General features: G+C 36.7%; 1 protein-coding gene across 1 annotated transcript in view; it reads left to right on the top strand.

Annotated features, from left to right (window-relative positions):
• RAP1A (RAP1A, member of RAS oncogene family) overlaps positions 1 to 16,518 on the top strand; it is a 73,009-nt gene that overhangs the window by 42,673 nt on the left and 13,818 nt on the right. Inside the window, exons 2-5 of the mRNA XM_035017770.1 lie at positions 6,884 to 6,967; positions 11,296 to 11,364; positions 13,350 to 13,406; positions 15,716 to 15,856. Coding sequence (XP_034873661.1) covers positions 6,911 to 6,967; positions 11,296 to 11,364; positions 13,350 to 13,406; positions 15,716 to 15,856 — 324 coding nt within the window. The 5' untranslated portion in view covers positions 6,884 to 6,910. The remainder of the gene's footprint in view (positions 1 to 6,883; positions 6,968 to 11,295; positions 11,365 to 13,349; positions 13,407 to 15,715; positions 15,857 to 16,518) is intronic.

Genomic DNA, 16,518 nt, shown 5'->3' with positions numbered 1-16,518 from the left:
CAAGCATAACCCAGTCTCCGTACCCTGCTCCATTTTCCATACCTTGCTTTTTTTTTTTAAGGATTGTATTTATTTATTTGACGGAGAAAGACACAGAGAGAGAGGGAACGCGAGAGGGGGAGTGGGAGAGGGAGAAGCAGGCTTCCCGCTGAGCAGGGAGCCCGATGTGGGGCTCGATCCCAGGACCCTGGGATCGTGACCTGAGCCGAAGGCAGACGCCCAACGACTGAGCCACCCAGGCGCCCCTCCATACCTTGCTTTTAAACAAGTTCTGTTCTGGCCACACCCAGCTGTGGGGTATTCCCTGGATCTTGTGTATTTAGTGATTTAGAGTATTTGCTCAAGCTGTTTCCTCTCCTTAGAATGCCCTTCCCTACTTACCTGGAACATTCCTATTCAGTTTTTCATTTAGTTCTTGTAACCTCCATTGAAAAACCTGCTCTCTCCTCTGTTTCTCCATCCTTCCCCAACCTTTTAATCTCTGTTCTGTAAAAAAACACACACACACAAAAACATGTTCACATCATATTGTAATTACTTACTTTTTCCTCCTCCATGAGCTCTTCAAGGATGGGAAACATACTTTTCATTTTTGTGTCCCTTGCACCTAATACAGAATTGGTACCTGGGAGATACTTTGTAAATGTTTTTTGATTCAGAACAGCAATCATAACCTGCTGCCATGTCTGTTGCATAGTCTACTATAATTTATCCTTACTATATTTCTTAGTAAGGGCTGCTGGAACAAATTGGCATAGACTAGGTGGCTTAAACAACAAATTTATTTCTCATAGTTCTAGAGGCTGGGAAGTCCAAGATTAAGCACTGGAAAATCAGGTGTTTGAGGAGGACCTGCTTCCTGACTTATAGGTGGCTGTCTGTTTCTTCACTTGGTGGAGAGTGAGAGAAGCAAGTTCTTGGGACTCTTATTAAGGGCACTAATCCAGTCATCTAATCTTCCTCTAATCCTAATTACCTCCCAAAGGCCCCACCTCTTAATATCATCATATTGGGGGGGCGACACATTCAGTTTATAAAACTATATATGTAACTGGTATTCTGAGAAATTTACCTTTTTCCCCATTGGATTTTCTTAAATTAATTCTGTTGAGCTACAATTTACATGTAATAAAATGTCCCTGTTTTTTTTTCTTTTTAAATTTTTAAAATTTTATTTATTTTTAAATTTTAATTCCAGTATAACATACAGTGCTATATTAGTTTCAGGTGTATAATATAGTGATTCAACAATTCTGTACATTACAGTGCTTATTGTGATAACTGTACTCTTATTCTCCTTTTCCTATTTCCCCTGTCCTCCCACCCACCTCCCCTCTGGAAACATCAGTTGTCTATATTTAAGAGTCTGGTTTGTTTGTCTTTTTTCCTTTGTTCATTTATTTTTTTTCTTAAATTCCACATATGAGTGAAGTCATATGGTATTTCTCTTTCTCTGACTTATTTCACTTAGCATTATACTCTCTAGATCTATTCATGTTGTTGGAAATGGCAAGATTTCATTCTTTTTTATGACTAATATTCCATTGTCTATATATACCACATCTTCTTTATCCATTCATCTATTGATGGACACTTTGATTGCTTCCATAATTTGTCTATTGTAAATAATGCTGCAATAAACATAAGGGTACACATATCTTTTCGAATTAGTGTTTTCATATTCTTTGGGTAAATACCCAGTAATGGAATTACTGAATCATATGGTAATTCTGTTTTTAATTTTTTGAAGAACCTCCATACTGTTTTCTGAAGTGGCTGCACCAGTCTGCATTCCCATAGAAAGTGCATGAGGGGGGTACCTGGGTGGCTCAGTTGGTTAAGCAACTGCCTTCGGCTCAGGTCATAATCCTGGAGTCCCGGGATCGAGTCCCACATCGGGCTCCCTGCTCAGCTGGGGGTCTGCTTCTCCCTCTGACCCTCTTCCCTCTCGTGCTCTCTGTCTCTCATTCTCTCTCTCTCAAATAAATAAAATCTTAAAAAAAAAAAAGTGCATGAGGGTTCCTAAAATGTACTTATTTTAAATGTGCAATTCAAAAAGGGGGCGCCTGGGAGACTTGGTCAGTTAAGCGTCATGATCTCTGGGTCCTGTGGGGGAGTGCCACGTCTGGCTCCTTGATCATTAGGGATTCTCCTTCTCCCTCTTCCTCTGCCCCTGCTTCCCCCCCCACCCCACAAGCTCCCCCGCTTGTGCACGCTCTCTCTCAAATAATCTTTTAAAAAATAAATGTACAATTCAGTAAGATTTGATAAATGGAAATACCTATGTAACCACCACCATTGTCAAAGTACAGATCATTTCCGTCACCCAGAAAAATTCCTTTATGCTCCTTTATGTGAGTATAGTCCTCACCCCTGCCCCATCATAAAGTAGTCACTCTTGTGTATTTTGCTGAGTGTTTTTTGAGATTCATCCATCTTGTTGAATCTGTCAGTAGTTTGTTCTTTTTTATTACTGAGTAGTATTCCATTGATTGGACATACCACAATTTATCCATTCACTTCTTGATGGATACTTGGGTTGTTTCTAGATTTTGGCTATTATGAACAAAGGTAAGAGTTGAAATTTATTTTTTTCCAGCTTGACTTGTTCAAAAGACTTTTACATACTGAATTACTTTTGCCCCTATCTTAAACAATCTATTCCTATGTAACAGATTAACACAAATCTTACTGGGCTTAAAGCAACATTAATCATTTATTGTCAGTTTCTGTGGATCAGGGGTTGGGAGTGGCTTGACTGTAAGGTTCTGGCTTATGGTCTCATAAGATTGCAATCCTCTAAATTAAGGCTTGACTAAAACTGCAAGATACACTTCTGAAGGGGGCTCACTCACATGTTTGGTAAAGTGTGCTGTTGGTAGGAGTCCTCAGTTCCTCTCCAGTTGGGCCTCTCTGAAGGGCTGATAGTTAAATGTCCTCATGACATGGTGAATGGCTTCTCTTAGAATGATCCCAGAGACCATGGTATAAGCTGCAGTGCCTTTTAAAGGAGGTCACATATGGTCACTTCTGCCATATTCTGTTGGTCACACAACCAATCTTAGGAAGAAACTACACAGGGATATGAAAACTGAGAGTGAACAGTACAAGTTATGAATACCAGGAGGCCAGGATCCTTGGGGGGTTATCTTGAAGGATGGGTATGACAGTCCCTCCATCAAAAATGAACTGAAGATAGATATGTGGTTTTATTTCTGGATTTAATTTGGTGCCACTGATCCGTTTGTCTTTATGACAGTAACAATATCTTTATTACTGTAGTTTTATATTATGTCTTAAAATCAGTGTAACACTTTTTTTTCTTTTTCAGAACTGTTAACTATACTAAGTTATTTGCATTTTCAAAAAAATGTTAAAGTCATCTTGTCAGTTTTTACAAAAAAGAAACCTGCTGATTGGGATTGCATTCAATCGGTAGACCCAACTTGGAGAGAATTGACATCTTAACAATAATATGGACATATCTTAATATAATATGGCACGTCTCTCTAATTACTATGTCCTTAATTTCTCTGAGCCATGTTTTGTAGTTTCAGTATATAAGCATTGCACATATTCTGTTAAATTCATCTTTTAAGTATTTTATTTCTTATTAGATACTATTGTAAATGGTATTTTTTTGGTATATGGTATTTTTTAAATTACATTTTTCAGTTCTTTGAGAGTACATACAAATATAATAGTTATTTTTTTTGTATCAACCTTTTATCCTGAAATCTTGCTAAATTCACCTGTAAGTCTGGTAGCTCTTTTTGTGTATTGTACATATGGGATCATGTTATCTGTGAATAAAGACAATTTTACTTCTTCCTTTTGCATAGGCTAGACCCTACTATATCTAGCTTAGAACAATGTTGAATAGAAGTGGAAAGAGCAGACATATTAGTGGGAAGAAAAAGAAAAACTGCATAATACCAATAGATGCAGAAAAAGTATTTGGAAAAAATCCAATATCCATTCCTGAGAATCCATGTAAATGTAAACTCTTAAGAATATAAAAGTGTATAAAGAAGATGTGAAACCAAAAAGTTTGAGTTTGATTAGAGTAACCAAAATGCTAACTGCTTGGAGGAGGTAGGGATTCATAATCTAGGGTCCCCAACACTTGTATAGAAAAAAAAAATCTTTATTTTTCCTTAACCTCTAGTATTTGTTTCTATTTTGAGTGCAGGCAACAAACCACAGTAGTGATATTAGCAGCAACTGTTACTTTGTCACCAACAAATACTACTTTTAACTTTCCTTGTATCTTTAAAGTTTGTTTCTTGAAGACAACATGGTTAGGTCTTGCTTTCTTATCTTGACTTCGAATTGGAATTTTGGAATATTGGAATAGATGATTTACATTTAATGTAATGGTGTGGTTGCCTTTTAATTCTGCTCTCCTGCTGTTTGTTTTATATTTTTCACATCTTTTCTTTGTTCTTTTCTGCCTTTTTGTATTTTTTCTGCTGTTTTTGGATGAATCTGTTTGTTTTCATTGGCTGCTCTGGGTTTTACAGTATGTATCTTTAACATACGACAGTTTATCTTCAAATAATATTATACTACTACAAATACACTGTAAGAACCTTGAACAATATACTTCCAGTCCCCTTCCTTTTTTTGTGCTATTATTGTGGTATTATTGTGCTATTACTTCTGTGTGTGTTGTAAAACCTTGTAGTATATTGTTACTTAGTTTTGCTTTAAGTGGTCAAAAAGGTCTTGTAGATTTACTCTCATTCACCATTTTTGGTACTTTTTATTCCTTTTGTAATCTTCATTCCTTTATGTAGATCCAGATTTCCGTCTGTTACCGTTTTCTTCTACCCGACGAACTTCCTTTGCTTTTTTTTTTTTTTTAGAGATTTTTAAAATTATTTATTTATTTGAGACAGAGAGAATGAGAGACAGAGAGCATGAGAGGGAGGAGGGTCAGAGGGAGAAGCAGACTCCCTGCCGAGCAGGGAGCCCGATGCGGGACTCGATCCCGGGACTCCAGGATCATGACCTGAGCCGAAGGCAGTCGCTTAACCAACTGAGCCATCCAGGCGCCCTTCCTTTGCTTTTTTTAAATGGTACTGGTAAAATTTTTTCCCCAGCTTTTCCTTCTTCCTTCCCTCTTTCCTTCTTTTGTTTCCTTTCATGTCCTTTTCCTTCCTTCCTTCCTTCCTTCCTTCCTTCCTGAAAAAAACTTTATTTCACTTTCATTTTGGAAGGATAGATTCATTGTATTTAACATTCTAGATTCACCATTTTTTTTCTTTAAGCATTTTATTTTATTTTTTTAAGATTTTATTTATTTGAGAGAGAGAGAGCACAGGGGGCAGGGGTGAGCAGAGGGAGAGGGAGAAGCAGACTACACATTGAGCGTGGAGTCCTATGCAGGGCTCAGTCCCACGACCCTGAGATCATGACCTGAGCAGAAACCAGGGGTCTGATGCTTAACCGACTGAGCTACCCAGGCGCCCCTTCTTGAAGCATTTTAAAGATACTCCATTTTCTTCTGTCTTGCATATCTTCTCAAGAAGTCAGTCAGTCTTCTGGGATTTCAAGTGAATTGCCTGTTTTTCAACAAGGGGAACTTTCCTGACCAAAACTCCCAATATTTCTCAGCACCTGGAATTGTTCAGCTTATAGATCCCTATATATTCTTTGCCTTTACCTCATGGAGTTTCATCCTGCATGCTCTGCTTAATGTTTGGTCAGAGACTCGAGTGAACGCCTGTGCAGATTTCTGGAATTTTCTGTGCTTAACTCCCTCTTCTCTGATACACATTCTGGTCTCTGCTTGAGTTCTTCCCCCCTGTACCTCAGTCTGAAAAGTGCCTCCAAGCAGAAAGCCAAGGCAGGTGTAGGCCTCACTTCATTTTGTCACATCACTCGGCGATCATAGTCCTGTACTGCTTATTGTCAAATGTCTGAAAACAGTTGTTTCACATATTTTATCTGGCTTTGGTTTTTACTGTGGGATAGAAAGTCCATTCATACTTATTCCATCATGGCCATTAGAAATTCTTTCCTGCCTTTTTACCTTTTAAGATAACTGTGGAGATAGGGCGCCTGGGTGGCTCAGATGGTTAAACGTCTGCCTTCGGCTCAGGTCATGATCTCAGGGTCCTGGGATCGAGTTCCGCATCGGGCTCCCTGCTCCTTGGGAGCCTGCTTCTCCCTCTGCCTTTCTCTCTCGCTCTGTCTCTCATGAATTAAAAAAAAAAAAAAAAAAGATAACTGTGGAGATAAAAAAGATAAAGTTTATATATTTTTTTTTATCCTTTCTAGCAATTTGGGCCTTATGGAGTATATTGCTAATACCTACTTATAGAGTTTTAACAATTTCATTAATTAACATCCCTTTCGTATCCTAATAATTTTCAAGGTAATATTTTACATGGTTCAGCTATAATAGAATAATGATCAAAATAGTATATAATTACCATGATATTTTAAGCAAATAAAATAACATATACTTTAATGCTAATGAGTGAATTTTTCAAAAAAGTGTGTTAGTTGTTTAAACAATAGCTTTATGAAGAATTGGGTTCATGATTGTAGTTATAAGACAACTACTAGTTTTAATCACCTTATTTTCTAGTCAGTCACTTCCAAGTAACAGTTACTTACAAGTAACATGAACAGGCTCTAATGGTGATTGATGCCTAGTCAGAGATGATCTTTAATGAATTAAAATGCCTGGCAGTAGTCCTATAAACTTAGCTTAGAATCTGCATGGTTTTACTGTGTGCCTGTCTTCCTCTTAATAGTCTTAAAGGAAAAAGCAAACAAAAAACAAAATACCATATATTTCATGTAACAGTTGCACACTCTTGGCTATTCTCAGCATGTTTATTAATCTTTAGGTTTTTGTTTTTTTCCCCAGATTGCCGGTATTTAAACAGACCACATCATGCGTGAGTACAAGCTAGTGGTCCTTGGTTCAGGAGGCGTGGGGAAGTCCGCTCTGGTAAGTTAGCCACCTAACTCTAACTGAATTAGCATAGTACAAGAAGAACATTGATATTTGCTTGCCTTAGACGTTTAGTCACTAGTGAGAAAAGGTGGCAGTATTTTTATATGCCTAGTATCTGACCTGCAGGAGGCGACAGAGATTCATTCAGTAACCACACATGTGTACGGTCTGTACAACGGTGGCTCATTCATTCTTTCACTTACAAATATTTCCCGGTTGCCTACCATGTTCTAAGCACTCTGTGATTGTGATTCAAAGAGGAATAAGATTGTTCTCATTTTTAAGGAACTTACATTCCAGGTGGGGAGGACTGATTATTTCAGATACTAGTGGAGTAAGTCCTGCCTGCTCCCACCCCAGACTTAAGTGAAATGAAGTTAGTTTTTGTTTATTTAGTAAACATTTATTGAGATTCTACACTGTCAACTCTAGGGTTACAGCAGTGAACAAAAACAGTCATAGTCCCTCGGAGCTTACCATATAGTGAAGGAGATACAATAATTAACAAAGTTAAATGAAGAACTCCCTCATTATAATTCTGAGAGAGATACTTTGAAATAAAAGTACAGACTGTTAAGAGAGACCCTTATGACAAATGAACCTCAATTAGCATTTGAACAACTGAGAACAGGTCACAATTGCCAAGGCAGGAGTGAACTGGAAGGAAAGTAGAAGGAATGAAGTGAGAGGCAGGGACCACGTCATGACTTGAAGACCATATAACAACTTGAAACTTACTCCTAATGACAGTGAGAAGCCATTGAAAGTGTTTTTTTCGGGGGTGGGAGGGGTGTTGACAGAATTGGATATAAATTTTAAACAGAACCTGTGTGAAGTAATTTAGAAGAGAAGCTGAGTGGACATGGGAGACCAGTTGGGAGTTGACTGAACCCGATTGTTTGTGGAACCTTATATTGGGGCTGTGCCAGCGAAGAAGAGAAAAGTAGATGTTTTGAGAATTAAGTAACTCGGTGCTGGATTGATGTGAGGACTAGGAGAGAAGGCGCTGTTGAGGATGATTCCCAAATTTCTAGTTGTTGAGCTACTAATTTTATGGATGGATCATTTAAGTAAAAAGGAAACACTGGAGAGTGAGCAGATCTGAGAGTAAAAATCAAGAGTCATGTCAAATTTGGTTATGTGAGATGTTAAAGTAAATACATCAAATAAGTAATTGGATCCTCAAGATAATAAGCTTAAGAGAGACTTGTGGTATGATTTGGGGCGCCATGAATATATCAACGGTATTTAAGTTCATGAGAATTATGTTTCTTTTAAATTAGTACCTGTAAATTAGTACCTCTGTGGTGAATGAGAATAGCTGTCATTTTAGATGCACATATTCAGGGTACCTGGCTGGCTCAGTCGGAAGAGCATGCGACTCTTGATCTTGGGATCGTGAGTTTGAGTCCCACATTGGGTATAAAGATTACTTAAAAAAAATAATAATAATAACTTAAATGCATATAACTTTCAGCAAGTCTCTTGAAATTTCACGTATAAGTTCATATATACAAAATAACATGGTCAAGGATATCGATCACAACATTCCTTACAGTGGTAAGAGTTTGGAAACAACCTAAATGTCTACCAGTAGGGGCTGGTTAAAAGTAAGTTTTTAATATACATTTTGAGTAGAATAATATATAACTATTAAAAAGAATGCAGCAGCTCTGTATATACTGATATATAGTGATATCTAAGATGTATTATTTAGGGGGGAAACAGGTACCAAACAGTGTAGACTATCATTTGATAAGTAAAAAAAGGAGGCTAAGGGGGAAGATAGTATAAGATGTAGAGACTATCTCTGCAAGGTTAAATAAACTACAGATAACATACTGGTTACTTGGGGGTGGAATTGGATAATTGGGAACAAAGGTGATAGGTAGGGTTGGTTACCACTGCATACTCTTTTGTGTCTTTTGTATTTTGTCCTCTGTCCATGGGATTACCTTTTCAAAAATAAATAAAATAATTGAAAATAAAAATCCATAGGAATAAGTGAGGTTGTCTAGGAAGAGACTAGAGAAAGAAGAACTCAGGACTGAGCTCTGAGTGCTTCTCAACCTTTAAAGAGTAGGTAGGATTGAAGAATCCAACATAGAAGAGTATGTCTTATACTTGCATGTAAGGAAAGCAGCTTTACTTGAAGTCAAGTAAAGGAGAGGAAAGAGATGATACAGAAACATGGAGGTAGCTGGACTTGTTAAAGGCAAGCTTCAGTAAGGTCATAGTGCCATAACCATGCTGGGGTGAGTTAAAGAGTAAATGAGTGCTGAAGAAACAGAACCACGATTGTAGACAGGTGAAGTTTGATTATGAGAGGGAACAGAGAGGGGAGGTGAAGCCGGAGGAGTTGTGGAGTTAAGGGAAATTTTTTATTTCTGGGTGGGAGATGGTAGAGCAAACGGTTTGTGTGCTGGAGGCAGTAATCCCGTGGAAAGGACAATGAAGACATAGGAGAGGAAGGGAATAATTGTTACAGGGGTCAAAAGTTCAAGAAATAACAGAAGTAAAATTAATGAATCATTGAAGTGGTAATTAGTACGTTTATTGTGCACACACCAAAAAGACAGTTTGCAAACCGGAACCTTCAAAACCAGAACATGGAATGAGGCTCAGGGGTATATTGTTATAAAGCAGCTTATAGAGTGAGAAAACAGTGGCTTTATTCTTCAGTGACTGGTTATAGTGTTAGAATTTTCTTTAAATGATAGAGAATTGGTTAGTGGTTACCTCAAATCAACCTTGGGAAACAGTGTGAAGTTTTGCTTTTGACTTCCAGAAGCATAAGCAAGAAATGACCCCCAGGTCAATTTAGCTTTGCTAAATAAACTAAATTAAGCTTTGTTTACAGACTAAACTGGTTTTATCTGCTCAGGGAATTTTCAGGCTGGTCTCTGTTTTTGATTTTAACACAGAAAGGACAGTAGGTAAGGAAGGAAGAGGAGGATCCAGTAGGAAAACGGAAGGTATAAAAGTCGGTATGAATGAATAAGATGTCCCTGAGAACTGAGGAGATGAGATTCAGAGAAACAATGAAAGCTTGCTTTAGGAAGAAGGAAGTGAAAAGTGGGAGATTGTTTTTCATTTTTTCTAGTCTCTAACAACCGCTTAGAGAAAGCACTTGGGTTCTCATACCTGCTTCTGCATCTAGTATCTAGCTATAACATGTTATATACCCTTTGGAAAACACTGTAAATTTATGAGAGTAAGCAAGTACGTCATGGTATTATGAGAACAATAGGTTTTGTTCTAAACATCTGCTCTGGACCACATTTTGAGAACCTCTGTTCTAGTATAAAGCATATTAGGAAGTTTTCCATGTTTGAATTCTATGTAGTGCTAAGAAGATGAGGTGATTAAATCCTTGATAAAAATAACGATTAAAGTTTTTGGTGTAATTATATCCTGAGTCTCCTTTGAAGAACAGGAGCTTAGAGGAAGAAGTGTGAAGTTTACTATATTCCGGCTAATGTGTTTAGCTCAAGCTAAAATCGTGCATGTGACCTCGGGCCACATTCTTACCCTTCCTTGCTTTTAGGTGACAATGTACCAGACCTTGTTTCAAAGCTGTCCAGGCAATATTTCACAACCATCTTCTGTACTTCTTTTTATTTACCAAATGATAAAATACCTAGTTTCAAGTCTGTATTTATAGAAATCTTAGAGAAAGAAGTAGGTAACCTGAAAAAGATGAGTAGGCAGTATTTCCGATGAAAAAAGTAAGGCTTTGGAATCAGAAAGGTTGTATATTTGAATCTCAGTGGCAAATGGGAAAAATACCTACTTCTAGGGAGAACATGAAACTTGAATGTGACTGTAAATTTAGTAAATTCAGTACTTTCTAATTTCCTTTTCTCTTTTCCCCCACAATTAGACTGTTTTAAGATTTTCAAAGATTTAGAACCTTTTGTTTATTCCTTTAAGAGCATGAAATAAAAGTTACTATAGATGCGTAAAGAGGTATTTGGAGTTTAAATACTGATAAATTTTCATTTTTTCATTAATTTGGATCTGTGTCCTTATTTGTATCTTCATTGTATTTTGAAACTTAATATAGTAATTATTTCACAGTGGGAGTTGGCTGCAGTATTGTTGACAGCTTTTTAACACAACCGCTTCCTTTCTCAATGTGCCCTCTTAGTTGTGGGTGTATCCCTGTATTGAAAAATAATGAGACTGTACATCTGCATGTTTACTCAAAATTTTCACATAATTTCATTTAGTCTTTATCACTTATAAGGGTGTAAGTAGCATTCTAGAAGAGTTGATTTTTCTTTTAAGTTCTTAATTTTTCTCTGCTTCTTTTTTTCTAGACAGTTCAGTTTGTTCAGGGAATTTTTGTTGAAAAATATGACCCAACGATAGAAGATTCCTACAGAAAGGTAAAATGTGAAACTTGTGTACACATGCTTACCAGTAGTTCCTTGGGACTTTAAAACTTGACCCATAGAATTGCTTTTTAAAAATATTTTTTGAGAAGTGATACAAATGTTTCATACCTGTTTTTAAAAATTTCACAAGGACAGAATATTTCTCATTAAATACTACTTAGCTACAGAGAACTCTATGCTCTGTTACTGATTAGTAATCTGTTCTTTAGTGTACACATTTTCCTGGTGGAGGGGTTTTTTTAATTTAGAAAAATTGCATATAAATAGGTATATTTTTGACAACTCTTTTTGTGAAGTAAAATTAAGATCGCTTTTATTCTCAAAGTTATCCTGTGACCAAAAGTTTTTATTTTTGTTTAGTTTTAGAATAACTTTAAGGGATTTTATCTTTAGACTATAAGAAATTAGATACTGGATTCTATATGATACCATAATGGTAGCTACATGTCATTACACATTTTCCCAACCCATAGAATGTACAACACCAAGAGTAAACCCGTAATGTAGACTGTGGACTTTGCATGATAATGATGTCTCTACGTAGGTTCATTGAGTCTAACAAATGTGCCACTCTGGTGTGGGAGGCTGATGATAGGAGAGGCTAGTGGGAAGCAGGAGAAGGGTATATGGAAACACTGTACTTTCTGCTCAATTTTATTGCGACCCTCATGCCAAAGTTCTAAAACATAAAGATTATTCAAAAGAAAAAAATTCAGTAGTCTTGACAGAATACTATTTTATTTCATTATAAGACTAACATTATGAGGAATGTTCATGATTTTATTTCCCAAGTATGTTAAGAGGGGAGGAAGAGAATTAAACCTACCTCTCAACAAATAGGAAAGGATTACTTTGTTAAATGTTGTAGAATTTATCCTTAATAGTGTTACAAGTTTTGTTAAATTATGTAAGCTCATCCAGCCATACTGGCAGAGCAGTTTCGTTATCTGCAAATTGGAAATAAAGTTGTGTTCCAGGTACATTGAGAAACTACAGACCTAATTCATTGTTCACTGAGCATGCCCACTTACTGATTGTGCAGATGACCACAGGAGTCCTGTAAGTGGTGTGACACTGAGTTTGTAGGTCCACCAGTGGTGCTTCTCAGCAATCCCTGATCTGACGCAGAAGATTTTAAAATAGGCCTTATGTTAATACACTTATTTTTAGAAGACAGTGTTGCCGTACTAAAATTGCTCCCAAACAAGTTGCTGGCTAAAGCTGTAACTACAAACAGATCTGTACCTAGAATGTTGAAGATTGGACTTTTTCTTTATCACTTCTTTATTAAAAATTTTCCACACAGTTGATAAGTTGATACTTCTTTTAGGCCAACCTTCTCTTACTTTATAAAACACTGGGGAAATACAATTCAGTATATAAAATTTCACCTTATGCACATAGCTTTTCCAAAGACATACCTTTTCCTTAAAGTCTTGAGGACTGTATGAGTTCAGTGTTACTCATTTTAGCACCTCTGCATTCCCCTTATCTCTTAAAATTTTCCTATATTAAATTTGGGGCGTATTTTAGTAAAATTTTCTTTAAAATCTTATCTGCATTTTGAGCTATTTAATACTTTTGTGCTTTGTTTTCTTTGAAGAGAATACAAATATACATATTTTTATACATTTTTATTTCTGTTAGAACTATACCTGTTTGTTGCAGTTTTTCTTAAATTGGAGTCTATGACCGTTACCTTCTAATAATAGCAAAAATCATTACTCAGTTTATAGTGGTCAGAAAATATCTAAACTCAGCATTAACAGTCCTGGCTTCCGTAGTATTAATAGAACATGCTTGAGACCTCCTGTTGTTTATTATAGTGCCAAGTTAAGTCTCAGCCAATAGAGCAAACTCCTAGAGAAAAGGCTTTGTAGTTGTTAATAGGTACTTGGAGTGAAGAGGTGGCAGGAAAACAGACTGACATTTTGATTTTGATATTACTCTTTCATTTTTCCTCCCTTCCCCAACAGCAAGTTGAAGTAGATTGCCAACAGTGTATGCTCGAAATCCTGGACACAGCGGGAACAGTAAGGATGTTTTCTCTTTTTCTGATAGATTTTAGTTAACTAGTGAACAGGTTTTGTCATCTGAATAATTCCTCTGAGTAAAAGTAATTACTCTGATTAAGAACAAATTATCTAAATGTAGGGCTTCTTAAATTTTCTTATGTGCTTCCAACCATCTGTGATGTACTTCATGTCCACATACCACTCTTACATTGTATGTCAAGTTCACCTACAGAATGTGTATGTTGGGTATCTTCTCCCAAATTGAGATGAGGATTACCCTATTACTGCTTTTTTTAAAAAAGGTATTTTAAATCCAGAATTTTAGTTAAAATGGGTATTTCTCTGGGTTTATGTAAGACTTTGTCTCTTGGCACCATAGTCTTTAATTTTTATCAAAATTGTTTTTGCCTTTTATTAGTATTTTAACATATCAAGGGGCTGTTGACAGATACATGTTTTCTGACAAAAATCCTCAGGATTATTTTGAGCCTTATTTTTCTCATCTTTAAATGACTACAGTATGATGACATAAGTATATCATAGGGTGCTTGTAATGATCAAATGAGATAATGATTATAAATCACTTGGCATAATGCCTGTTTCATAGTATGAGCTCCAAGTATTTGCTTTTATTTTCATTGCCTTCATTTGTCATCTCCTTTATAATTTTGTTATTAATTACTGATGATTTCCTGTTATACTGCCATAAATGCACACGTTAAGTGATTTTTCTTTTTTTCCTCCATACATATAGACTTTACCTATTAGGCAGTTCTCAGCTTTAGAATGGATGGTATTCTTAAATGTTATAAGTTGTTTAAAATTTAGCACAAATTTTCCACATAATTTTATGAATGATGAGAAAGTTTCATGTCATTGAGAAAAGCATATAAGTAGACTGGCGCAATTGTAGTGCTAATGATACTATATTTTTCCATTCTTTTGTGGGAAAGGAAGCTTGGGATCATTAGAACTACATCTTTCTTGTATCTGCTGACTCAAAATATCTCCCCCTTTTGCCATTCCAACCTCCCCTAATTTCCTTAGCCTCTGAATCAGCAGTCATTCCCCTCTGTTCCCAGATACCCCCGTAGTTAAAGAGCACTTTTCTACTTTTTCCTTTCATCACCTCCGCAAGGGTGAAGGAGTTTTTTGTTCTTCCTCTTGTCCAAGTTAAGGAAGTTCTTCCCTACTGTAGAGATCTTTCCTTTGTGCTCTTAAATATCTTGTCATTCTCCCATCCTAGTGCTCAGTGTATGGTGTCATAATTGCCTGTTTAGTTGTCTTTGTCCCCAGTGCCTTGCATAAAGCTTGGAAAGTAGTTGATGCTCATTAATCGTGTCCCAGATCACTCCTTATTCCTTGAAGAGTTTTGCTCACTCTCCTCATCACTGCTTCAGTCAGAATTCTTGGTGATTTTAGTATTCAAATAGAACCTATATGGATATTATAGATGATCCATTTCCTCGGCCTACCAGTTTATTGACCTCCATACTGCTTCAGCCATTCCCGCCCATGGTCTTACCTAGACTATGATTACCAATAACTGTGATACCACCTTCATCTCATTTTCAAGCATGCTACTCTCTACCTCTTGTTTTTCCATCTCACTTCCTTTTATACCTTCAACTTCACTGGAACCTGCAGTCCATTTATCCCACCATCTTTTGATTGTCCTCATATCCTAACCCTCTCTTCACATGGCTTCAAGTCCATGGCGTGTCATTCATGATCAGTCCTCTGCATGTATCCTAACTCCCTTGGACTTTTCAGCAACCTCCAACTCAGTTGATCACTGTCCTCTGTAAAAATTTTATTCATTTGGCTTCCAGGAATCAACACTTGCTTGGTTTTCTCCCTCTCTCATTGGTTACTCCTAAGTCTCCTTTCCTGATTTGTCTTCATCTCCCCAACCCCTTAATGTTGGAGGGCCTCAGGATTCAGTACTCAGGCTTCTCTTTTCTAACAGCACTTTCTTGGAGGTCATCTTTAGAAGCATCAAAAAATTTAATTAGGATCTATATGTACAAAGGAATTATGTACAGTTTCTAAACCACACAGAAAGCATGATATTGCATGATAAGGTGGTTAAGATCTCCCTTCTAATCTTCTAATTCCTTAGTTCATTGTCATTGCTTCTAGTTGTATAAGTAGGGAACAAGAACATCTATCTCAGAGTTTCTAGAAACTGTGTAATAGGTCTTATATTTCCTGTCATGATAGAGTGTAAGAAAAAATTGAGTAGCTTACTTGTGATTATTCAGATGTAAATTGTTCCAGTGTACATTCAAGAAATCATACTTATAATTGTACATTTTTTATTATAGGAGCAATTTACAGCGATGAGGGATTTGTATATGAAGAATGGCCAAGGGTTTGCACTAGTATATTCTATTACAGCTCAGTCCACGTTTAATGACTTACAGGACCTGAGGGAACAGATTTTACGGGTTAAGGACACAGAAGATGTAAGTATTTTTCTACTTGTTTTAAAGATTTTATTTATTTGAGAGTGAGAGAAAGAGACAGAGCACGAGCAGAGGGGGAGAAGCAGAGGGGGAGGGAAAAGCAGAATCCCTGCTGAGCAGGGAGTGGAGCTCTATCCCAGGACCCCGAGATTATGACCTGAGCTGAAGGCAGACGCTCAACTGACTGAGCCACCCAGGCACCCCTGTTTTTCTCACTCTAAGACATACTGCTATCTCTCTGTGGCCAAAAAGTGTTTTTGTTTTTCTGTTAAGAGGATTTGGAGGGTATCTACCACAAACCTAAAGGTGTCTCTGTGATCAAAAAATTTTTTCAACTTTCTGAATTTACCTACAGATTATATGCTAAGATAGAGGGCATGTTTGATAAAGTGCTCATTGTGCTGTGTGTTAATAAGTGCAGTAGGGAAGAAAGAGGAGTCAGTACTTGGGAGAAGTGGGACTCGAATTGAGCTTTGAAAGGTGGTAGTTATGTCAGAAACAGTGTTCAAAGAACATTAGTAAGAACCATAATGGTATGTTTCCATTTCTAAAATTCTCTTGGTATAGTTTGTACTAAACAGTTTTTTCCTTTGAGTTATGTTGACGATTTTAATTAACTGGGCTTTTATATTTTTTTCATTTTATTTTTGTTGCAGAATTCT

Source organism: Mirounga leonina, unplaced genomic scaffold (genome assembly GCF_011800145.1).
Source record: "Mirounga leonina isolate KUSES-001 unplaced genomic scaffold, KU_Mleo_1.0 Mir_173, whole genome shotgun sequence".
Classification (NCBI taxonomy): Eukaryota; Metazoa; Chordata; class Mammalia; order Carnivora; family Phocidae; genus Mirounga; species Mirounga leonina.
This window is presented reverse-complemented; position numbering and strand designations above follow the sequence as displayed.